General features: G+C 39.5%; 1 protein-coding gene across 1 annotated transcript in view; it reads left to right on the top strand.

Moving 5' to 3' along the window:
• Nucleotides 1–24,605: 24,605 nt before the first annotated feature.
• The window catches only part of LOC127421261 (importin subunit alpha-7-like), a 37,242-nt gene continuing 34,628 nt past the window's right edge, over nucleotides 24,606–27,219 (top strand). Inside the window, exon 1 of the mRNA XM_051664147.1 lies at nucleotides 24,606–24,727. Within this exon, the coding sequence (XP_051520107.1) occupies nucleotides 24,724–24,727 (4 nt within the window). The 5' untranslated portion in view covers nucleotides 24,606–24,723. The remainder of the gene's footprint in view (nucleotides 24,728–27,219) is intronic.

Consider the following 27,219-nt stretch of genomic DNA (forward strand, 5'->3'; position numbering starts at 1 on the left):
GGGTACCTGCTATAAAAAGCTCTCCTCCTGGGGCTGCCATTTTTACTGCAGCAGCAGCAACAGCCACTGGGTTTCTCTGGTGGCCACTGATGCAGAGTGTAGCACACCTGCCCCTCCACACAGCCGTTCATCTGCTCTCACCCTCTCCAGACTGGAGCTCCAACTACCAGATAGACACACACACAAGAGGGGAACAGTGAGCCAAAAGCACTCTAACCGCCTATTTTTCAGCCCAAGATTGAGACTCAAGGAAAGCAGACACATGTCACAAAGTCTGGGTGTGCATGTTTTGCCTGTTTCTTTTTGCCAGCAGCACTGTTTGAGAAAGAGCACTGTGTTCCTCTAAAGGAGAGTAATGGAAAAGCCCCGCAGGTTGTTCTCTCTGTCCTTCTATCTCTCCCTGTCACTCAGTCTTTCTTTTCAGCTCTCCTTTTGACCTCCTTTTTTCGCTCACTTTCGCTGTCTCTCAGAGCTAATGAATGGACTGACGACATTGTGAAAGTCAGATAGGAAACCATTTATCTTAGCATGCTTAGAACAGGTCAGTCAAAAGATGACCTAGAATCCTCTTTGCCAGGAGGTCACAACTTCACAACAGCTCTGCACAACACAACACTTACATGCACTCATATTTCAACTTTAAAAATGTGCTTCATATCTAAATTAACTGGTTCTATTCTAGTTCAAAAAAATATTCCTTAATATGACCATATCAACCTGACTTCATTAGGTTACAAGGGTTAGATCAAGTAAAACCAGGGCCGAATTTGGGAGTCTAAATATTACCAATAATTTCAGGATTCTTGCAGGCCACTGGACATAGGTTATTATTATTATTATTATTATTATAGGATTCTATTATAGGCTATGTAGTGCTTAAAAAGAACTGATCGGTTCGTGCCATGATTGATACTGATGACTCATCTTTGACGACTAATTTAATCTCATGGTTTTCTGTCTGGAGCTTGTCTTATGCAACAGCTGGAGGGTAAATAGGCCAATAGCAGTAACAAAAATGTGTTAAGAGATTAAGTAAACAGAAATATTTATGACTGGCAACTTTCAAAATAATTTTTTCACACATTTTTATGGAGAAGATCAACCTTATTAATTTCAATAAAAGAGCAACTCCCATACAACTGCTGCCATCAACAGCATTTGGCACAAGGCAATTTTTCCTCATCAAAAAATTTTTACTCCTAAAGAAATTAATTGTAATTTTGAAACATGTATATAAAATCATAAGCACTCACATGAGGTGAAGACTCCAGTCACAGTAACCTTATAAAAGCTGTTTTATTCTACATGCAGAGGGTCCCCTCATGGGGACAGCCATTTTAGAATCACATGACCAGCCAAATGCTACTCACTTAATCTCAGTAATCACCCTGTTAATGGACACTTGCAATCTTGGATTAAATTAATCATGGCTGACTGTGAATAGTTCATTTCTACAATGGCATCTGTAACTGAAAATTATTGATTTTGAAAGATGTTGCATCCACACCGCTAGGTGTCACTGTAAGTCCAAGATGACACAAATAAAAAAGTTTGAGTGCACCTTTAAATTCAATACATGATAAGACAACACACAATCAAAGCAGACAAGCCAGAAAAAAAATCTGTTTTACATTTAAGTCATCAGTAGTGGTCCTATGAGATCACTTTTCTCTTTGAGCCAGTTGATTAAGACTGATTTTTCTCCTCTCACAAGACACATAGGTAACTGGCATGAGGTGTATATTTTCAACACATCTAACTACAGACTTTTAATTATTTTCGTTTTTCTCCATACCTCCCTTTGGGTCCGTTCACACAAAGCATGTTTTTGCATCCATCTGAGCTGTTTTTCATGTGTTTTATTATGTAACAATTCAGTGGTTAAAAATGTGTCTCAAGACACCTGCACTCTGCTCTATTCTTAGCAATGCATCTACTGTAGCTTTTTTTAGAGCAAGAGCGCTTTAAGTCATGACAAAGCTGGATGCAAGAAACATCCAAGAATGAAGCATCATGAGGGTCATTTCTTTTTATTTTATTTTTTTATTTAAACATATTGTACATTAATAATATTATCCTTTTATTATTATCATAGGCAATTTATTTGTTCTATTGGCTGTTTTAAAAGTATTTTTTTATTTATTTTTATATCATAAAAGTTGCTAGAGGCCCACTAGCCCAAAGGGAAAAGTCCAGCCACTCCCTATGTCCAATCCGACCCTGAGTAAAACTGAGTAAAAAAAATTTTTTGGGTGGGTTTGGGTGGTTTACGAGAACTTTTTTTTTAGGTTACAAACTGGTAATTACAAGGGTATTGTGCTATAAAAGTGGACATTTCTAGTGTCCCTGTAATTCAAATTGCTTAAAAAACATACTAATCAATGTTTTTTTGTTGTTGTTGTTGTTGTTGTTGTTTTTGTTTTTTTTGAAAATGTAAAAATGCAGAACTTTTTTTTGTGAGGGGTAGGTTTAGGGGTAGGGTTAAGGGATAGAATCTATAGTTCGTGCAGTATAAAATCATTATGTCTATGGTGAGTCCTCATAAGGATAGCCGCACCAACGTGTGTGTGTGTGTGTGTGTGTGTGTATGTGTGTGTGTGTGTGTGTGTGTGGTTGCACTTTAATTTCATTGAGCCAAGTACCTTGAAGTGCATTTCTCCACCCCCTGGCCATTGCTTCAGTCCCTTATCTGTAGTGCATCAGAGTGAATTCAGCTAAAGCAAAAATTACTGACATACAAATAATCCACACACAGACATACATAAACGCAGTTCAAATATTTAAGCCTTCAAAGAGTGAAACACTCTCTCACCCAGACAGAGCTGCTGTGAGAGGCAGTCTTTTTTTCTATTCTGTGGAAATCACTCATTTTCCCTCTGAAGAGCATAATATAATTTGTCATTGCCTTTAGAATGTGTGTATGAGAAGAAGGAGAGAGAGTGGACAGAAGAGGGGAAGAGGATAAAGCAGAGTTTACTCAACAGGGAGACATGATGTGTGCATCAGAATGGAGTCACACAGCCAGAACATGACCATAATAGCATCTCCGATGTAGCGTGTCAGAACTTTCAGAAAAGCCTGTAGGGTTTTAAATAGATTGCCTGCATGCAGTCCTTTACTGTAGATCTAGCTTGACTGGTCTATCTTTGAAAACAGACTTTAACACTATAAGTACAAGGAACACTATTAGCCCAGTATTTAAAAAAAAAAAAAATGAAAAAATTGTCATTTATTTATTAGTGGTGCCTGCTAAGGCAAGCTTGGGTAGGGGATTTGAACAAATAAACCCTTTGTCTCAATCAGCTCCCTAGCTCCCTATGTCGTGAATCAGTATATCGTGAACAGGAATTCGGGCACTCAAGGGTACTGATCCACTGAACATGGTGACACTTATGACTCAATCACCTGTAACACATTAACAAGCTCACGCATTGAAGCGTAGCTGTTATTAATCAGCACCATCGCTGTATAATTGACACTATCCTTCATTTTCCTTGAAGATATTCAAACATACAGTATTATTATAATAGATAAATGGCATAAATAAAGAAATACAAATATTTAGGAGTGTATTTTAAACCTTCTTTTAACAACTCAAATATTTAAAAGATTGTTTCACTTTCATGGTATGAATAAAAGACATTACAAACAACATCTCTTTTAAAGAGAAAATAAGGCTTGGAATGCTTAGTTTTACACTTGTGCTTGTCATCTAACCACTTGAGAGACTTCAGAAAACATGACGACGTTTCCGGTAAGGGAACATGAGCAACGATGCTCGCTGATTTTTTTAGGGAGCGAACATTTCAGCGCACTGGAACGATTTTGCAAATGAGACAGCCCAAAAATGTCTTACTGATCAGTGCCCTGACTACTGAACTAGGGAATTGATTGAGACGCACCCAAAGTATTGAACTTCTGCAATGTAACTTGTACTGCACTGTTTGTTCTATGGACATTAATAATCCTTAAATTTGTTTGAAGAGGTGTGCTAGTATTTTGATTTTCGAAGTGATCTGACTTAAGCCAGGCGCACACTACATGACTTCCAGTCGGCACTCTGCGACTCACAATTTAGTTGTCCATCATGCTGGTACAAACACTACAGGAATGATCGCAGACTGGGTGTTTCAACTACATGACCATACAATCCACTAGGGGCTGTTCATGTCTTGGGACCTCAGAAGTTATTGTTTCTAAGGCTACACACTCATAAAACCAAAAAGGCTTTGTTGTTGATAAATGCAAAATATTTTTACTGTAATAACATTGATGGCATAATAAAATGGCATATTAAACATTAATTTTTTACTACATTTAACTGTTGAGACTGCTGCCATGGTGCGTTTTACATGACATCACGACTGTCAAGTAGGAGCTTAGAATTCAGAGTTTACAACTTGTAATTACAAGTTGTTCAAAGATGTGAACAGTTTTTACAAGTCGGAATCTCGTAATTAATGTAATTCCAACATGATGTGAACGCACCATAAATCTAACTTTTAAACATTACTTTCATCGGTGTAACCCAGTCCAGTTAGGTTGATTCATCAGCATATTAAATAATTTTTTTTGACTTTAATAAAACCATTTATTTCATTTAGATGTTTCCACTTTTTCAGGTTACTTGAGAATTATTATTATTATTTTTACAGTGTTCAGAAATGTGGGTGGTATACAGACAAAGAAAGGAAAACATTGCAGAGATTTATTTTTCAGCACAGTGTGATATTCTCTCTCCTCTCTCTCTCTCTCTCTCTCTCTCTCTCTCTCTCTCTCTCTCTCTCTCCATATGTCCTGCTGTGTCTAACCTGAGGTGTGACTGTTTTGTAGGTGTCTGGCAGTCACTGGGCTGAGACAGTGTATGGGACTCATGCAGGGCTGGAAACTGGGAAGGAAGTGGCATCAATTCACCCCACAGTGGAGAGAGACAAACAGCCCAGTGCAACTTACTCATCATACACACATCCCACAATCCATCACTACTCTGTGTTTAAGAGGACGAGAGGACTGTGTTTTAGTCCTCTAATACCTAATACACACAAACACCCACATACACACTTACATTGTAGAGTCAGCACCAATGGAATTCAGTAAGCTGGAAAGATATTCAAACTCCACAGTAATTGCAGTGAATATACCTGACAGTGAGTTTTTCAAGTAACTGAGGTTTATATCTCTTCTTTTTATAATATTTTATAATATAACTTTTATAACTTTTATAATATTTCCAAGGAATTATTTTTTTTAACCAGTTTTCTCGTAAGTGCAGACTTGCTTGTCTATGCTGCCTGAATATGAACTAAGATCAAAGCATGAAATATTGTGAGCAATATTTTGCTTCTGTGAAGAGATCCAACAAATCTATTTTGCATGTGATATTTGATACATCAAGCCAAGAGACTGACAATGTAAATGAAAAACAAATCTATTTTGTACTCATGTTCTAATTAATGTAAATATGTTAGTGTTCAATGATTTCGGAATTCTAACAAAAACTGAAGAAAAAAAAATCCGTTTTTGTTAGAATTCCAGATTGCACATGCAGCAGCAGAGATTGCACATGATGAGAGAAACTACAGGGAGCTGAGAAAATGAAAAACAATTAAAAGTCAGATGAAGACAAATATGGTACTGAACAGAACATTCTGGAAACCTTCACAGGTATTGGGATATTTGTTTAGAGAGATTCATTATATGAGGAATTTACACTTGTTTTTTTTCCAAAGCAATTTGATCTAGTTTGTCAATTATACATAATAAATTGGTTGAATGAAGCACAACGAAGGTCAGACGGGTGATGGAAACTTGTGGGAAATGATCAAAAGGTGTTCTACCATTGCAATGTCACAAAGAGCAGTGGTTCTTAAAGCTGAAGTGTGTAATTTCTACATCACTAGCATCACCAAACAGAATTACATTAATAATCGCAAACTGATTACCTCCCCCGTTTTCCATTGGTTGTACAAACGGATAGGCTTGCCCCAAACTCACACCATTGGTTGAGCCAGTGAGCACGTTTACATGCACATTCTTACACCAATTATGCTTAAAAGCCGACAACGTGTGTGGTCATGTTAACATTATAAACAGTGTTCCTTTATTGGTGTAAGGTCATAAGTAGCGTAGGTATAAACTGATTAACATAGGTAGATTTTTTCCCATTACCCCGTTTTCACGTAGCATGTAAACACCTTAACCACGTTCTTACTGGCTTATCCAATGTGCGCACGTGTTGTGAGCATACCAGTTGGAATTGACTGGACTCTCATGCAGTACATTGGCTGCATCCGAAACCAAAGGTAGCTGTCTTGTTGCCTTGCTGCCCTATCAGTCAATGACTCAACAGACAGCGTTTGCGTACGAAGGTACCTCTAGAAACTGGTTATGGACAGGCTACTGAGGCAGCATTAAGTCACATCCATGCTAGGATACTAGCAACTGATTATCGCCATCTGGTGTCCATTAAAAGTAACGTGCTCATTCATCCAACCAAACCACAATGGTCTAATAACCTAGAACAAAATCAAGAGGGTTTTGGCAATAAACAAATGTATATTTCATAAATACAAATTTCTTGCTAGAAATTTAATCAAAAGTTGGCAAAAGTGTGAAAAAATTTAAATGTTGTAACGATGCTGGCACTGGCAATGATGCAGACGAAGACGTGAAGATGAAGAGAACCCAAGTGCAGTTTATTTACAAAGTGCAGTAATCCAAAACCCTAACTATAAACGTGAAACATGAACTTGACTAGACTTAAAACTTGACTTGACATAAACATAACATGGCTTGAACAAAACACATCCACATACATTCAGTACTTGACAAAGACACAATGGAAAACATGAGGCTTAAATACATGGACATGGGGGAACATAAACCAATGAACAAACAGAACTGATAACAAGCTAATTAAACAATAAACCAATGAAAACATGACACATCAACATGGAGGGAAAACATGAAATCACATGAATCAACAAAATACACATGACATATCCCCCCCACTAAGGGTCGGCTCCCGATGCCCCAACACATAAACAAAACATGTAAAACATGACATAAATTCAAAGTTCTGTAGGGAGCTGGGGGGGGGGGTGTCTTGAGGCATGGGACGTGTGACCAGGGCAAAGTCCGTGGGGGGTGGAGCCATGAGAGGCTTGAGGGGCGGAGCCATGGAAGGCAGAGCTGTGAGAGGCTCGAGGGGCAGAGCCATGGAACTTGGTGCCCAAAGAGTAGCCGAAGACTCGAAGGGCCAGGGTGGAGCCAATGGCAGGGAGGACCAAGGCGGTGCTGGAGGCTCAGAGGAGCAAGGCGGAGCTGGGGGATCAGAAGACTGAGGTGGAGCCGGTGGGACTGAGGACCAAGGTGGAGCCGTAGGGAAGGAGGTCCACGGTGGAGCTGACAGATTGGAGGGACGACACAGCCAGAGGATCGGAGAGCCAAGGCGAAGCCAGGTGACCGACAGACCAAGGAGGAGCCGGAAGGACGAGGGACCCCGGCAAAGCCGACAGGCTGAAGGACCGCAGTGGAGCTAAGGGAACGCAGAGCTGAGGCAATGTCGAGGGACCGACAGGCCAAGGCGAAATCCAGGGCTCGGAGGGTCCAGGCGGGGTCAGAGGCCGAAAGTTCACCTTGCCTGTTCAGGAGAACTAAGGGTGGGTATAAGGGTGGGAACCATCTCCAGGTCCAACTGCTCAGGTGTGGCTGTGACGTGGCATGGAGCCAATGAAAACATGATACATAAACATTGAGGGAAAACATGAAATCACATGACAAGGGAACAAGAACTAAACTTTTCAAAATAAAAGACATGAATCAACAAAATACACATGACAAATGTATTCACAAACTGGCTATTAACCGCCTCTTCAGCTGTTTTTTTTTTTCTTCAGCTCAACCGCCTTGGATCCACACGCACAGGATTATGGGATTTCATAGGCAGTGAATAATTCTTCTATACTGCCTTCAAAAAATGATCAGATAAAGGTATCTCAGTAGATAGGATGTGACACAAACATTGGATTCGGACGTGCCTTCCTTTCCTACCTCATTATACAGCCTCCTGAGGCAGCATTTTCCTGATTTCAGACACAGCCATTGACTTTGCCATGCGACTCAGTGGTTCTCCATTTACCGTCTGGGTGGCTGATGAGTCTGCCAGCTCTCCTAAAGTGGCTGCCACACCTGAGTCCCCCATCATGGCCGCCATGTCTGAGTCTCTGGCCGCCATGAAGCTCCTCCCTCTGATTCCCCTGCGGCTCTGTCCTCTGAGTCCCCTGTTCTTGACTGGTCCGCCCTGGACTCCCGACCATCCGCCGGATCACCAGTGGTCTCCTGTTGCCTTGCTTGGTCCACCCTAGTCTTCCGGCCATCCACCAACCCCCCCGTGGTGTCATGTCGCTCCACCAGAGCCTCCGTGGTCTTATGTTACCTCACCGGACCCCTCGTGGTCTCCTGCCGCCTAACCGGACCTCCTGTGATCCACAGCACCCTCTGGTCCCCCGTGGTCTCCAGCACAGTCTGGTCCCCCATGATCCACTGGTGCTCCTGCCTCACGTACAAAGTCTGCTCTTGGGTTCTACAGTCTTCATCTGTTGCCTGCCCCAACATTACAAAATCTCATGTAAACATGGCTTTCTTGCTTTGTTGGATTTTTTAAATAAGCTGATTTTTGGGAGTAATCAGTATATTGTTGTGCATGTAAACAATCTTAGTGTTGCTGTGTCAGACATGTTGGCCACTCAGATAAATAGAAGAATGTTTTAAAAGTGCACTCAGTAAATTTTTCTTAATTAAAAAAGTTTCACAAATAAAAAAATGAATTGACATTTTGAAACGTGTATATAATGACAATGATTCACATCAAATGAAGTCTCAGTAGTGATGGGAAGATCGGATCATTTTACTGACTTGAATCTTTGAGTCTCGTTCAGCAAAATGAATGAATCTTTTTTCAAGTCATTTAGTTCATTTTGTTCATTTGAGCATAATTAAATTAAAATGTTACATTTTCAATAGCCAAATCCCTCCAACATGTCTACTTACGCAAACTTTGTTTATAGTCCCAATAAGGAAAAATTTATAATGCAGCCATGGACAAATTATGAGAAACAAATGATTAGTTCACCTCTGGATTGAATCTTCTTGTCTGAGTCGTTCGTTCTTTTGTCACATGACTGCCGTATGTGCATAGCATATACGGCTGTCACATGACAAAAGATCAAATGACTCGGACCAGAAGACTCGAGAGGTGAACTAATCATTTCTGTTTCCTGTGTGAGCAATACATAGCGTATACGGCTGTAATGTGACAAAAGAACGAACGACTCAGACCAAAAGAGTTGAAAGGTGAACTAATAATTTCTGTTTCCTGTACAGCGCCTATCAGGGGCGGACTGGGAAGAAAATTCGGCCTGGGATTTTACATAGAAACTGGCCCAAAAGTTGTTGAGAGGGGGTGTGGGGGTGGGGGTTGCTGTCCTTTTCTGCATATCGCTGCCCCCTTCCGCATATCGCGGTGCAATTTTGTGGCACATTCTGCATAACGCGGTGGCCCATGTGTCCTCATTTCGTGACTGGCCCACCAGGAAAAGTCCCGGTTCTCCCAATGGCCAGTCCGCCACTGGCGCCTATCCGGTTTTCATGTAACAAACGAACGGAGGTTGCGCAATGCACATGCGCGGTCAACACAAAATGTACGAATCACTTTCTGAGACTATTCGTTCTTCTGAGTCACATAATGAATGAATCACTCATGAAAGACCAATCACTAAGTCTCAGTAAGTAAGTCAAATTAGTAACCTTATGAAAGCTTGTTTTATTCTACATGGAAAGGGTCCCCTCACGGGTGCTGCCATGTTAGGATCACATGACCAGCTGAATACTATTTACTTCATCTGAGTAACTGCCCGTTAATGTACTCTTTCACTTGTGGATTAAATGAATCATGGCTGACTGTGAATAGTAATTTCCACAAAGGCATCTTTAAATAAAAACTAGCAGACTCTGCATTTTAAGCTCAGATACAATAAAAATGTAACATAAAAAAATTACACTCATCAGCTTGAAAGTGGTCATGACATGCCTTTTTTATTATTAGGGCCCAAGCACTGAAAGTGCAGTGGGGGTGCTGCAACTTTCATTCTCACAGTCATTATCTCCGCCCAACAGAAAATCAGCCATTTTGGATTTTCTGAAAATCACAAACTCTGAACATTTAAATACTCTCCTAGGGGATTCATGTAACTGGCACCAAAGTTGTGCAACATCATGCTAAATTGCAAACAGATTTTTTATATTTTAAACGGTGTCGCCATGGTGAAGCAATACATTTATGGCTACAAATGTGAAACAGGAAGTTCCTCATATCTTCTGTGTGCATTGTATGATTTTGATGAAAATTCAGCTGTATGTTTGGTAATGGGGGCTGATCACATTTATGCAGCTATTATGGGTCACAGTCATAGTGCCACAAACTGGCAGCAGGAAGTATGGCACTTTTAACAGACTTTGAAATAGCCCTCTTATGTTTACATGAATTGCTTCAAAATTCCTTAGAATAATGTCAAGACACTGCTGATGTAAATTTATAATTGGATATTTGATATCTTAAATATTGTTGTCATGGCAATGCATTAATTGTTATTATTCCTTTCTTCCTATATTTGGGTGTTTTTGAGGCACTTGGCATGCTTAAAATTTCATGAAATTTTGTACACACTTCAGAGTCATTAGCCTTTAGGTCTGGGTAAAATTTCACACATGGGCGTGTAGGGGGGCTCTGTAGTGCCTCCTTTAAAGTGGGTGTGTAAGACAGCATCTGTAGCACCCCCATTTTCACTTACAGTCACCATAATTGGTACATATATAGTTCTCATCACGCCGGACAACTTTCATTATTATAGTCATTAAGTCCACCCTACAGGAAGTCAGCCATTTTGGATTTTTTTAAATTGCAGTCTCTGAACTTTTAAATACTCCTCTTAGGTGATTCATGCGGCTGTTACCACATTTAGACAACATTATGCCAAGACATTGAAGATGCTAAATTGTGAACAGACTTTTATATATTGAAAGATGTTGCCATGGCGAGGCATTAAATTAATGGCAAAAAAATGGGAAACAGGAAGTGTCTCATATCTTCTGTGTGCAATGTGTGATTTAGATCAAAATTGATATGTATGTTTAGTCTTTGGACAGTCATAGCACCACCACCTGGCAACAGGAAGTGTGGCTCTTACAACAGACTTTAAAATAGTCCTCTTATATTTACTCATATTGCTTCAAAATTGTTTAGAATAATGTAAAATGCCAAATGCATGTGTCCACCTTGCATTGTTTTCTGAAAGCCACCGGGTGGAAATGGACCAGTTGTGCTTGGGCCCGTCATCGCTGCTTGCAGCTATATTTTTAAAACGTTCCTTGAGGTTCACTTATAATATTAGTCAAGTTTTTTTGCACACACACACACACACACACACACAAAAAAAATGGTAACATTTGTATAACATGGTAATTTTCCACCCTCATTCTAACCCTCTGTCAGAAACGCTTGGTTTTGGTGCTGCTTCTCCTTTAAGACTTGACAGTAAATGCCCACTGTTATGATTGGCTCTCTGCTCTTGACTGACCTGCTCTCTACTTGCCATCTCACTGCCCACCGCTACTGGGTGGGGCTATGGAGATAATAAGGTAAAATAGTAGTTGATGTGTTGCTGGGGAGGCAGTCAGATGCAAATGTCTACCACAGTGTGACATCACAATGTGGACGAAGTAGAGAACGAGTCATTCTGGCAGCTTGGTTTCATTAAATGCTCTTTTTGTAGTGTGGTAGTGTGGGTTGAATATTGTTTTACCTTGCATAGTTTTGCTCATGATGTTTGAGGAAAAGAGCATGTCACGCATCCTGCCCATGTTGGCATCTGCCATATGGCTAGATTCTACCAAGCGACAGATAAAGTTAGACCGAAATATTGTAGAGTTTATTTGGACATACTGCCACTGGCCTCGACAACAAAAGATATGGGAAATGCTGTTTCCTCCCTTTTAAAGGTTGACATACCTTTTTATTTTGTTGTCATATGCACAGTTATATGGGTAGTTGCAATCCTTTATTTGCATTTAGTATTGTTTCCTGCCAATTTTGGGTTGTGACCAATAGAGTGATTTGAAACTACCTTCCCCACTATTTAACAAACTACAAACACAACAATTACATTTAAAGCTACACTATGTAACCTTTGGCCCTCTGGTGGTTAAAAAATAAAACAGCATGTGTCTTGCGGAAGAAAATTGTTTTGGTAATGACATAGGTTGTGCTTCGGCTCTGCTCCTCTGCACGGATGAATGTGGTTCGAGGCATTGGTGTACACACGGATACAGGACATCTTATCAGAGCGAATGGACAAATAAATAATGAAAGAAAGGAAAAGACGGATATCCGAAAACATGTCGTCTGAGCAGATAAGTGCCATATCTTATGCTGTTGTTTTGACTTTTTGGAAACATTGATGTTTTGAAATAAATGAACTTACAAAAGTTAGGCAATGTTTGTTAACATTAGACACAATGATTGCTAGTCTGACAAGTATTGCTAGTCTGACTCAAGATGGTGGCGAGTATGGCTGCTGCATTGCGAGCTCCGTCACAACATGGTTTGTTTTGTTCACAGTTCTTATGTTTTTTGTCTTGGATGTTGTCTGCCTTATTGTCTACAACTGACAAACACTTTTGGACATTGGTTCAGCAATTTCACACTGTAAACCGGACTTCAAATTCCTCAATGCCGACCCGCTGTTTACAAACACGCAAGCGGAGCCCTTTATCTGGGCTGCACGGCCGCGGAAACGCAGGAGGAAAAGGGGAAACAGAGCCGGCATTCTCATCAGAGTAATACGCCGTGCAAATCGACCCCCGCTACCCAGTATTCTACTGGCAAATGTTCAGTCTCTGGATAACAAGCTCTGCTGCTTTATCTGCCTAACAGAAACTTCGATGTCTGCGGAGATTCCAGACTCAGCCATTGAACCCGCGGGGATCTCCGTGCACCGAGCGGACAGCGCGAAAGACCTCTCAGGTAAAAGCAGAGGTGGTGGTGTATGTTTTATGATCAACAAATCCTGGTGTGATCAGAGGAACGTACATTCTATCAAGTCTTTCTGCTCTCCTGATCTGGAATTTCTCATGCTTCTGTGTCGACCATTCTGGCTAACGAGGGAATTCACAGTGGTCATTATCACAGCTGTGTACATCCCCCCACAAGCCGACATAGACCGGGCAATCAAGGAACTGTATGGGAGAATAAGTGAGCAGGAAACCGCACACCCTGAGGCCACGTTCATTGTGACGGAGACTTTAATAAAGCCAGTTTCAAATCAGTCGCACCAAAATACCACTAGCACATTAGTTTCAACACACGAGGGGACAGGGTTTTGGACCATTGCTACTCTCCCTTCCGGGATGGCTACAAATCCCTCCTCCGCCCACCATTTGGCAAATCAGACCACTCTTCCATTCTGCTTCTGCCCGCTTACAGGAAGAAACTGAAACAGGAAGCACCCACCCTCAGAACGATCCAGTGCTGGTCGGACCAATCAGACTCTATGCTACAGGACTGTTTTGATCACACGGACTGGGAGATGTTCCGGTCCACCTCTGATGACGACATCAAGCTTTACGCTGATAGCGTAATGTGTTTCATCAAAAAGTGCATGGAGGACGTAGTTCCGACCAGAACAACACGGATCTATCCGAACCAGAAGCCATGGATAAATAGCGATGTTTGCGCGGCACTTAATGTGCGGACCTCCGCTTTCAATTCCGGGAATATGGAGAAGCATAAACAAACCAGTTATGCCCTCCGAAATCAGAACAGCAAAACGCCAGTACAGGAACAAGATTGAAGGACAGTTTAACACCACCAACTCTAGAAGCATGTGGCAGGGAATTAACATCATCACAGACTTTAAAGGGAATAAAAACTCCGCCATGAACACTGCTGCCTCTCTCCTGGTTGAGCTAAATACTTTTTATGTTCGTTTTGATGGAAATAACACCGCCCTCGTGGAGAGAGCTCTCGCGGCCGAAGCTACAGAGGTTAGTTCACTCTACGTCTCTGTAGCGGATGTAACCCGATCCTTCCAACGGGTGAATATCCGCAAAGCCGTGGGCCCAGACGGCATTCCGGGCCACGTCATCAGAGCGTGCGTGAACCAACTGGCTGGTGTTTTTACAGACATTTTCAACCTTTCCCTCTCTTTGTCTGTAGTCTCCACATGCTTTAAAACATCCACCATTGTGCCTGTTCCAAAGCAATCAAAAATAACTTGCTTAAATGACTGGCATCCTGTTGCTCTGACCCCCATCATCAGCAAATGCTTTGAGAGACTAATCAGAGATTACATCTGCTCTGTGCTGCCTCTCTCTCTAGACCCATTGCAGTTTGCTTACCCCAACAACCGCTCCACTGATGATGCCATTGCATCTACACTACACACTGCTCTCTCCCACCTGGAAAAAAAGAACACTTATGTGAGAATGCTGTTTGTAGACTACAGCTCAGCATTCAACACCATAGTGCCCTCCAAGCTAGATGAGAAACTCCAGGCTCTGGGCATAAACAGCTTGCTGTGCAGCTGGATCCTGGACTTCCTGTCAAGCAGACGCCAGGTGGATAGAATAGGCAGCAACATCTCCTCATCACTGACCCTCAACACTGGAGCCCCACAAGGCTGTGTTCTCAGCCCACTCTTGTATTCCTTGTACACACATTACTGTGTGGCAACACATGGCTCCAATGCCATCATTAAGTTTGCTGATGACACGACGGTGGTAGGTCTGATCACTGACAATGATGAAACAGCCTACAGAGAGGAGGTGCACACTCTGACACACTGGTGTCAGGAGCACAACCTCTCCCACAATGTCAGTAAGACAAAGGAGCTTGTGGTGGACTTCAGAAGAAAAGACAGAGAACACAGTCCCATCACCATCAGTGGAGCACCAGTGGAGAGAGTCAGCAGCTTCAAGTTCCTGGGTGTCCACATCACTGAGGAACTCACATGGTCCATCCACACTGAAGTTGTTGTGAAGAAGGCTCATCAGCGCCTCTTCTTCCTGAGATGGCTGAGGAAGTTTGGAATGAACCGCCACATCCTCACACGGTTCTACACCTGCACTGTAGAGAGCATCCTGACTGGCTGCATCTCCGCCTGGTACGGCAATAGCAGAGCCCACAACCGCAAAGCACTGCAAAAGCACTGGTGGTGCGAACTGCCAGACTCATCATCGGAGGCGAGCTTCCCTCCCTCCAGGAAACATATACAAGGCGCTGTGTTAGAAAAGCTCGGAGGATCATCAGAGACTCCAGCCACCTGAGCCATGGGCTGTTCTCACTGCTACCATCAGGCAGGCGGTATCGCAGCATCAGAACCCGCACCAGCCGACTCCATGATAGCTTCTTCCCCCAAGCAATCAGACTTTTGAACTCTTGATCTCCCTTGATCAAAATACATCAGCACTGCACTTTATTACTCTTACTCTTATATCTCACACCAGACTGTCATAAATTATATTATTATTATATTATATTCTCTCTTAACAACTTACTATCAACCGACAGCCTGAATGTCAATACAGTACAATACAACCTACTGTACATTCTATATATACTACTATATATACTTTTTTATTTTTATTGAATAATGTGTATCTATATTGTGTGTATTGTATACTGTACAGTGTATGTTATTATTTGTATATTGTTGTGTGTAATTATGTGTATATTAGACTTTAAATTGTGCTGTGTTAATTTTATGTTATTGTAAATTGGTATATGTCTCATCACTGTCACGACTGCTATGTTGATCGGAACTGCACCCAAGAATTTCACACACCATTGCACTTCTGTATATGGCTGTGTGACAATAAAAGTGATTTGATTTGATTTGATTTGATTTTTTGATTTGATGATTGCTAGTTTGATAAGTTCAAACGTTGTAAAATTTTTATAACTGAAGGATATTCAGGTCAAATAGACCACGGTAGTAAATAATTTATAGATTGTCATTGTTACCAACCAGTGGTCAACATCATTTCAAGACTCACATGTCCTTGGCAAGCCTAGGACTAAAGGATTTATTTATATAAATTATTGCCGTTATAAAGAAAAATACACACGTGAAATGCACAAGTGAAATGTTCTGCAGTATAATTATTGTAATTCACTACACACACAGACGTGTGTGTGTGTGTGTGTGTTTGTGTGATTATACATCTATACATAAACCATATCAATAAAATATCTTACCTGTTTGAGTAAGAAAAAAGACATCTTTGGGTCGCTTTTAAATCCTTTCAGATCTCGGAGTTGTCGCCACCTCTGAAAAGCCAAGCCGATGTTGATTTGGGTTTTATTACGGACTCTGTCACTTTCCCTTTTTGCTTGTAGACTCTGCTCTGTTAGGGGTTTCTTTGTTTAAGCAACTGGTGATTCCCCGGAGGTTTGCCGTTTTGAATGATCCATGGTCAATTTTTCTCGTTCATTGTGACAACAAACTTTCAGGTTCACGCTACTCCAACACACGCGCTACAGAAGCCGGAGCTTATTTTCCCTGTGTATGGATATGACGTCAACACAAACAGGCGAATGACGTATGTATGCAATTTCCGTCCCGACAGCTCTAAAATATAAATAATTATTATAGGTTTATCAAAGTGTATTTGGGTAAAGACATGGTTTGGAAGATGGATTTGTGTTGCACTTTCTCATTAATAACATTTTGTTATTTTTTAACAAAAAAAAAAAAATTACATAGTGTAGCTTTAACTATAAATAATATTCACACAAGGGCTCCCAGGGGATTTGTTTATGACATCAGAACAACCTTTACATTGACAGTGTTATTATTTATAGTCCCATTGATCCTGGGGCTGGTGCAGTCTTATGTTTGAAGATTCATAATGTTGAAAAGGTTCTGCAACTTGTGACAAGGGATTTTCATTATGGATTTATAAGGACTGGCCTGTCTCTGGGCTCCGGTGATCAGGCAGGACAGGGGTGTGGTCCAGGGCATGTTTGATTTAGTGAGTGAGAAAAAGATGTTGGCCCCAGGCCTCTTGGTCTCTCATGTCCACTGATCCAGGATAACTGTGAGGATTTATGATCACTCCAGCCTGACTAGTGCAGCTCAGTATAATAATGAGATCACCTTCAGGGGCCGCAGCTACCCCCTGCACTCTTCTCTGCGCACACTTTGCACTCTCTATGTGTTTGGCTTGAGTGTTTTCCAATGTAAGACCCTCAGAGTGTTGCGTCCTGCTGCATAAAGTGCTATTTACAGCTGTGCTTATGAGGACAGACACATTTAAACTGCAGCCTGAGGAAAAAGTTTCCTCTGTTTTACATTTAAATCACAGGTTCTAAAAACATATGGCAGAAAAATCAAAGTGAAAATCTAAGCGTTTATCTATCTATCTATCTCTCTCTCTATCTATCTATCTATCTATAGCAGAATTTTGAAGATTCTTTAAAGCACCAATTCACTTCTAGTGAAATCGAAGAAAACAAAAAAAGGGTGTGACCTCATTTCAAACAAAATCTGACCAAAATGAACGTATTTTTGAGTTTATTGCTATGGTTCGAAACAGCTTGCCAGCACAAACCTTCAGGAAAAATGCTCCACCTATTTTCAAGCCAACCATTTTTGGAGTGCAGAGTTGCTGAGCTGGTGCAAACTTAACTACACCTGTGCAATCACTCACATAGAGACAGTTTCCAAGACAAGTGATGTGAAGTGCGTGATGTGATGTGATGTGATGTGATGTGATTTTTTTCATATTAAATCTTTAAAATACATTATTACACGGTGCTCTGTAATACTTGATTCTGATTGGTCAATGGCACCATCTAGCAGTCTGTCTGGCATTTAGTCTTGTAAGAAGATGCGTAATGAGCAGTCAAACGTTCATTATTTATGAATTAAACACCAACAGGACTCAACACAAACCAGAGGATTTCAGCTGTTCAGCGCTTTATTACTTCTCATATAATTACATAATTTCAATGCAAATAAATCGTTTATGTCCATTTATTAATTTATTTGGTTTGTAGCCATGTAATAAGCGGGATAATGTACATTCAGCTGGTTGTTGTCACAAAATAAACCCCTTCAGGGTCCTGATCACATTGTCAGGGTTTATTTTGCGAAAACAACTGGCTGAATGTACATTACCCCTTACACTACAGATAGAAACCAGTATATCACAAACATGTATAGCATATTAACAAATGTACTATATTCATGTAACGATGCATGTAAAAATCGATAACACATTTTAATATCACATTAATGTTTTACATGTAGCCTGTTGACAGGACAGTGGGTGTGGACAATGTTTGAATGTTCACAAACAGTATATCGTTGCTAAGCTTTTCGAACTTCTTTATAGCTCTGAGCAAATAACAAAGAAGAACAGATTTACATTTTAACATTCATGTTTTAAATGTTTTGTACAAAAATAATATTATTTTAGAAATAAATATAACCCAGAAAATGTACTTAAAAGTAATTAACTTTGAAAACTGTCAGTAACTGTAATCTGATTACAAAAATTTGAAATGACATAAATAATGACATAATTTTCCTTTTTGGAAGAAATATTCTTGTCATTAATCAACTATCAGCTCAGTTCTGAGTTTTTTTTAGATGTTTACTGTATATTCCATCATAAAGACTTATTCCATCATACATGTTAAACTGATCTGCTCAAAACAGGTTGCAGTTTGACCTTTGGATACACCAGCCCTTCTGCTGTTTGTCCCAACAGCTGTATCTTTTAGCCATTGCAAACAAAATTATTTAAAATAGTTCCTGCAACAGGGGCCAAGCCAAACAACATGAAGGTGAGGAAATAATGGCATAATTTTCATATTCAAGACTCAACCTCCTGGAATCAATCAAAAAACATCCCATCAGAGTATCAAACTCAGTCACTCAAAATGACAGCTCATGTTGTCATATCAGACCTGCTACTTATAACTAGCAAAACTAGCACGATCCTTTTTGTGATATCTCACACAGCTGGATTCACTCTTTCTCTCTCTGTAATTTTATAACTCTACGCTTACATTCTGCTATCTCTAGAGCCACCTTGCTGGCACTACATGAAGAGAGACAGATAAAGAGAGAGGTGGGGAGTGAGGAACAGTGTGAATTCAATTTTATGGTTTATTAATAAAGACGTATCACTTTCTCTGTGCCCACACATCTCTTTTCAGTATCTACACCTCCCTCTTCTGCTATCTAGATCTCTCTTTATTAGGGAAAACAAGGCTCTGCTTGCAGGGGATCCAAAGATAGATGTCTGCGTGACAGCCAGGCAGTCAACCCTCCTCCTTGAGTATGTTAGAAGCTGGTCATTAGCATATGGCGTGTAATTGAATCAGCAAATTAGGAACCGCATTCACTGACGTTCCTTCTAAAGTGTTTCCGATGGTTATCTTGTTATTTTGCAAATGGTACATTGAAGGCTTGATTAGCCAAAATTAACAAGCAAACTGTGTGGTCAACGAGGTTGCATTTCATCAACAAACATGCATATACAATTGAAAATAGGCAGAGCTGGCACAGTATAATTAAATGAAGTATAAAGGGAACTTAATCTTTGTTTAATCTTAATTACTAGTTGGCTCCCTAATGCTTGGAGAAAATGCAATACTGTAAAGTGTAAACACTTGTGTATAGGACTGTACTACAATATGTTGGACAAGTTATTGATTAGACGAATGAGAATGCTGGCAGGCTGAATAAATTTGGAGGGGAACAATTCATATTTCTAAAAAATATTGTAAAAACCTTCATTCCTTGTCTGACTTCATGGCTGAGGGAATATAGGTACTACAGTACAAAGGCAGACATGCAAATTTTATCAGGATAACAGAAGCAGAACAACTTTTATTCTTTTCATGTATAAAGGTTCCAAGAAATACCAAATAACTCATTTTCATGTAAACCATAAAGACTTGTGTGGCTACTGTAGCACAGCTTTTCTGAAACATAGTGCTTATGCCAGATGTCAGAATTTCCTTCTTGGGGTTGCGACTCACCTTTTGAAACATGGCACTGATAAATGACCTTGTATTATGTCCCCATTCTTTTAAACTGCCTAGCTACACAAGATCAGGTTTGATGGTCTTTTAAATTAGGAATTGCTGAAAAACTGTAAACCACTGCAAGAAAACTGACACCAGCGGTGCTTATAAGCTTGCAGACCCTATACATTTCATTATTTCACGTCACACAAAACCAGGTTTAAGTTATATTCTTTCTTTGCATGGTAGAGATGTAGACCTACAGTCTCTCAGGACACACAATGATAAAACATTTCTCTGCATGGTGAGCCACCTTTGGGGCCCTCACTGAGTTGATCCAACGTTGCCCCCAAGTGTTCGTTGAAGGCAATGCTGTCAAGGGCCCAAACGCAGAAGCTGTGCAGTAATTTATCGCTACCTGCTTGCAGAGAATTGAGTGTAGGTGGAGTGCACTCTGTTATTGCGTCACATTCAATTTGTGCCGAACCAAGCGCATTAATGGAGTCACAAGGCTGCAAAGACAATCCACTGTGAGCTCCATATATTGCTACATTTAGGGCAGTATAAATTTACAGGGTTTTTGCTCTCAAGTAGACAGGAAAATGAAAGAAAGAAAGAAAGAAAGAAAGAAAGAAAGAAAGAAAAAGAAATATGGACCAATAGGCTATGCATTTTTAATTTTTTTGTGATAAAGTGTAATTGGTTTGTTTATATTATTTTGCTTTTACTATTTATTACTATTTATTTACATTTTGTTTTTATGGTTTTTGAAAAATTGTGTGCAATTTTATGTTGTTATACTTGGCTTGACAAAGCCAACATACTGTTTATTAATCTACAGACTTGGTTTAGGGTTTTTCCAAAATTTCCAATTATAACTCATCCTTGAGCTTATAAACTTCATTCGCCAAACTAGGCATAGCCCAGGGCCTCGTTTCCCAATAACGATTGATCTTAGTGGTTAAGAGCGTTTTCTACGAGCGATTCTATGAACGTTTTGTTATTTTTTTACGTGCGTTTCCCAAAACTACACTTAACATGAACATGTGAGGATGTGCTTTAGGTGCTATTTAAGAGAGTCGCTGTCTGTGTGATATAACTTTACAATTGTTTGTCATTTATCTTGCTAATATTTGTTTAAAACTATTTTCTTAAATATTTGACCTAATGAACTACATATTTACATATTGTTTTACAAAAATAATGTGCAGAACGATCTATTTGTATTACACAATCTGCTTCCACAATCAGGTGTGCATGTGTAATATTTTGTTTTCTCAAATTTCTTTTGATACGAAAGCTTCCAGGATAAGTGAAAACAGCGGAGGCCCTTTGTATGATCCTGCTAATTACAAGCATTCATTGAATATTACGAGGTTCACCGTGTTATCACGCAGTGCAAAATAAGGAGACGTTTGGAAGATGTGCTTTAGGGACATTCACCAATAAAGCAGTGGTCTGCTCTTTACTCTGCACTTTACTCCCAAAATTGATAACGGTGACAGCAATGCTGTATGTGCGGCACGACAACTTGTAGTGGCGAGAGCGCCTTTGGGTATCAGATAGGAAGCGGAGACAAGGATGATGAGCCAATATATACAGACAATTTTCATGTGGTTATTTACTTTTTTCTTCAGTTGTCTGCATCAATCATGCCACCACTTTGCTGATACCAACTAGCCCAACTAGTCCACACAAATAACTTTTACTAATTAATTTGTTCATCCATTTATATAGACTATCTATTTTATGCATTTCGCTATTATTAATATTATTATTATTATTATTAGACTTGTCTGTTAAAATTAAAATAAATAAAACATAGGTATCCTGATATTAAAGTTTTAGCATAAAGTGTAGCTATAGGTATTTAAATTGTATCAGGTGTAATTTCACGTTTGTCCTGCAGGTGTCTGCATAAGTCTGTGTGCTTACGGTGCTCTTAGTGCTGTACGAGTACTCCAGAGCACTCGTACATAAATCTACGAGCATTTTCAAGTACTACTTCAGTTACGATGCTTTTGGGAAACGAGGCCCTGTACCGTTAATTCTGCCCAAATTTAATCCTGGATAACTACCAACCAAAATACCCTAGCACGTTCGCACTCAATCACCATGTGCTACACAGACGGATTTAACCATTGCGCACCTTCTCTGTGTTTACATCAGCGTCTCCCGCTGAACATGTTTTCATGCATGCCTTCCCAAGAACGTCGACGGGGGTGAATGCGGTGGAGGATGCCACGACTGCCCAACCAATTTTGCCAATAATTTGTAATGCATAATATATGGACTATTCCATATTTTTCTTATAATATTCACAAATGTTGTGAATAAATCAACCAAGGGTTGTGTGAGACAGAGTTGTAGTTTTTTGCTCAAAATGGCTATTGTTCCTTGTGTGGTGAAGAACAGATCACAGTTTGCTTGAAATTAATAATTTCTATATATTTTATTGGATTAAAAATTCAGTTTGAAATGTACTGGTATCTTAATTTCATGTGACAGGGTTAAATTGTTTAGCTTGACGATACCCATCTTACTATAATACACTTCAACATATGAATGTAAATTATGACATTTCTTACCTGTTTCTACACTACGCTGTTGAAGAAAGCTGAATGATGTCACTTCTGATTAATAATGTTACATATGGGTGGAAGCAAGCTTTTTTGGGGTGATGGGGTTGAATTCAGACTGAGACAAAACTTTATAGCCTGTTTATATATATATATATATATATATATATATATATATATATATATGTGTGTGTGTGTGTGTGTGTGTGTGTGTATGGAGTGGTGGTGTCATAGTGGGCTAAAGCACAGGACTGCTTGTGCAAGGCACTTAACTCCAGGATGCTCCAGGGGGATTGTCCCTGTAATAAGTGAACTGTAAGTCACTTTGGATAAAAGCATCTGCCAAATGCATAAATATAAATTATATATATCTATCTATCTATCTATATATATATATATATATATATATATATATATATATACAAAACCATGCAATAATAAACAGTCATTAATATAAACAAATGTTTATTTTAGCAAAATGCTTGGTATAAAATAGAAAGAAGACCCCAAATCTCAAGAACGACCCTTTTAAAGGTTAGCATAACGTTCCTGAAACCTTAATTCTGCCAACTTCTTGATCCGTTTTTCACTCAAAAATGATTGAGAATTTTTAGAACCTTTTCTAAATAAATTTTCTTCTAACACCGGGCAAACTTTTATTGATAGCGTCACAAGGGTATTCCATAATGCATCTTCCATTAAGGTTTTAAACAACATTTGTTCCTAACCTGTACACAGGGTTGGGGAGTAACGGAATACAAGTAACGGGAATACGTATTTAAAATACAAAATAACTGTATTCCACTAAAATTACAATTTAAATCATTGGTATTTAGAATACAGTTACATTTAAAAAAGTATTTTGATTACTGAAGAGATTACTTTGCATTTTATTGTCATTTGTTTCATTTAATATTTAGTCCTTTCAGATGGAAAACATTTATACATATAAATGATGTGATCCAAAGTGCATTTGAACAGCGGTGAAACACTTTCTTATGATGTGTTACATTCATACGAGCAGACAGAGAAGTAAGTTTGAAGTAAGTTTGGAGCAGAAGAAATAGAAATAAACCTTGTGTAAACTGTCAGCTTTAAGCTAAGCTAAAATGCTATTTCTAGCCATTTTACATGCACATGTTACCAGGCACGATCATATTTTTTTATCAAGAAAATTCACACTGGATCATAATTTCTTTTTTCTAGTAAGACCTTTGATATTAGGGCAAAAATCGTATTCTTGATAATAATTTTTGTATTGTTATCCTGTAAAAATATCTAAAAATCCTTAAAACAAGATCAGTTAGATTTATCTTGTTTTAGAAACAACACTGCATAAGATATTTAGGTTTTTCAGAGAATGTATTTTTAACATGTATTTTGTCTTACTGTACTGGCAGAGTTTTTATAGTCAAAATAAGTGACAAAAATCTACCAGTGCTGAAGAAGTAATCCAAAGTATTTAGAATACGTTACTGACCTTGAGTAATCTAACGAAATATGTTACAAATGACATTTTACAGCATGTATTCTGTAATCTGTAGTGGAATACATTTCAAAAGTAACCCTCACAACCCTGCCTGTACATAACCTAACTTAAAGTTAAAAACAGTAGCCTATTTGCTTCACACAGTGTTCGCATGCCATGCATTTTGTTATTTTACAAACTAGTGGAATAATGAAAATATGCAGAGAGATATTAAATTAACACGAATTTTACCTATTTTAAATTCGTAATTATTTGTACGATTAATCCCTGGAACATGTGTCCTAAATCACTATCAAAAACATTATGAAAAATTATATTATTCTATTTGTGTCATATATATACATTCCAAACTGACTGATGACGAATCGTTTTGTCTGCTCACGCGGCGTTCCGTAGGACACAAATTGGAAACGCTGTCTTTTTGTTTGTCTCCCTCGGCTCCCCGTAGATCACCGACATATTGTTTGTGTGGAGCAAATTCTGGAAGACAAGGAGAGTGTTGAGATTACAGCTTTGCCATTACCAGTCAAAACAAAACGTTTATCTTTAAAGAAAGCACGATGGGTAAGTACCCAATTTATACTGTCTTTGGGCGTGTTAATTCTGTTATTCACGTCCATCAGCCACCAAATCTGCAGCCTAAACCCCGAGAGAAGCTACATCATGTCAGTTACAGCGTGAATGTTAAGGGCCAGTTAGCTTAGCACACTGGTTTGCTAGCTCTATATATGAACCAGTAATCTTGTGAGCAAATATTTTAACCCAGAAGGCTCTTGAAAGAGGCGTTTGTGTGAAGTATTCGGGTTTTGCTGAAGTGGAAGAGGATTCGAACCTTTGCCGGTGTACACGCTTGGTCATGTTGCAGTGATTGTGAAATCGTTTCATGTTTGATTCAACACAGGTGCTGATGAGGAAATGCTGCCTATCTAGACAGCATTTCTGGGCATCATGGTTCCCAGAAACGCGCGCGTTTGATGCCCAAAATGCTGTCTAGGTAGGCAGGTCATTAGGTTGTGAGACACAACTGAAGTCATTACTTTCCACCCCTGTCAGCTATCTTACCCGTCAAATGTAAATTATTATGGACCCTAAGATCGGCTTTTATCTTTTGAAGTCAATGTATAAGATGTCTATTTAAAAGTTTGTTGCAAATTGAGATACATGGGTTGTCAATGCTGTAATTCCTTTTAATGAGCAGTGAAACCTGTGGCATGTCTGTTAAATATTTCTTGGAAATTGTTGTCTTGCAGTTCATTGACCCTCAGTTTCAGAGAATAATATTGAATGGGTGTTGTTTAAAAGGTGGAATAAGATGGGACAGAAAGGCAGGGACAGACAAAACGGTCTGATTAGGTGTCAGAATCTGTCTTGGCTCTTTCTGTCTGATAGCCTAATATTTCAGAGAATCATTAAAATGGAAATTCCTGTGAGATCTGACAGGTTTTTAATTGAGTCTTCTCACTCCATGGCATTTTAGTTTGCAATTCAAGTATGCTGACATTTAGTTTCCTGGGTCTGGTTGCACCAGCTACAGGTGCATCTCAATAAATTAGAATGTCGTGGAAAAGTTCATTTATTTCAGTAATTCAACTCAAATTGTGAAACTCGTGTATTAAATAAATTCAATGCACACAGACTGAAGTAGTTTAAGTCTTTGGTTCTTTTAATTGTGATGATTTTGGCTCACATTTAACAAAAACCCATCAATTCACTATCTCAAAAAATTAGAATATGGTGACATGCCAATCAGCTAATCAACTCAAAACACCTGCAAAGGTTTCCTGAGCCTTCAAAATGGTCTCTCAGTTTGGTTCACTAGGCTACACAATCATGGGGAAGACTGCTGATCTGACAGTTGTCCAGAAGACAATCATTGACACCCTTCACAAGGAGGGTAAGCCACAAACGTTCATTGCCAAAGAAGCTGGCTGTTCACAGAGTGCTGTATCCAAGCATGTTAACAGAAAGTTGAGTGGAAGGAAAAAGTGTGGGAGAAAAAGATGCATAACTAACCAAGAGAACCGCAACCTTATGATTGTCAAGCAAAATCGATTCAAGAATTTGGGTGAACTTCACAAGGAATGGACTGAGGCTGGGGTCAAGGCATCAAGAGCCACCACACACAGACGTGTCAAGGAATTTGGCTACAGTTGTCGTATTCCTCTTGTTAAGCCACTCCTGAACCACAGACAACGTCAGAGGCGTCTTACCTGGGCTAAAGAGAAGAAGAACTGGACTGTTGCCCAGTGTTCCAAAGTCCTCTTTTCAGATGAGAGCAAGTTTTGTATTTCATTTGGAAACCAAGGTCCTAGAGTCTGGAGGAAGGGTGGAGAAGCTCATAGCCCAAGTTGCTTGAAGTCCAGTGTTAAGTTTCCACAGTCTGTGATGATTTGGGGTGCAATGTCATCTGCTGGTGTTGGTCCATTGTGTTTTTTGAAAACCAAAGTCACTGCACCCGTTTACCAAGAAATTTTGGAGCACTTCATGCTTCCTTCTGCTGACCAGCTTTTTAAAGATGCTGCTTTCATTTTCCAGCAGGATTTGGCACCTGCCCACACTGCCAAAAGCACCAAAAGTTGGTTAAATGACCATGGTGTTGGTGTGCTTGACTGGCCAGCAAACTCACCAGACCTGAACCCCATAGAGAATCTGTGGGGTATTGTCAAGAGGAAAATGAGAAACAAGAGACCAAAAAATGCAGATGAGCTGAAGGCCACTGTCAAAGAAACCTGGGCTTCCATACCACCTCAGCAGTGCCACAAACTGATCACCTCCATGCCACGCCGAATTGAGGCAGTAATTAAAGCAATAGGAGCCCCTACCAAGTATTGAGTACATATACAGTAATTGAACATACTTTCCAGAAGGCCAACAATTCACTAAAAATGTTTTTTTTTATTGGTCTTAAGATGTATTCTAATTTTTTGAGATAGTGAATTGATGGGTTTTTGTTAAATGTGAGCCAAAATCATCACAATTAAAAGAACCAAAGACTTAAACTACTTCAGTCTGTGTGCATTGAATTTATTTAATACACGAGTTTCACAATTTGAGTT

The sequence above is a fragment of the Myxocyprinus asiaticus genome, chromosome 30 (assembly GCF_019703515.2).
Source record: "Myxocyprinus asiaticus isolate MX2 ecotype Aquarium Trade chromosome 30, UBuf_Myxa_2, whole genome shotgun sequence".
Taxonomy (NCBI): Eukaryota; Metazoa; Chordata; class Actinopteri; order Cypriniformes; family Catostomidae; genus Myxocyprinus; species Myxocyprinus asiaticus.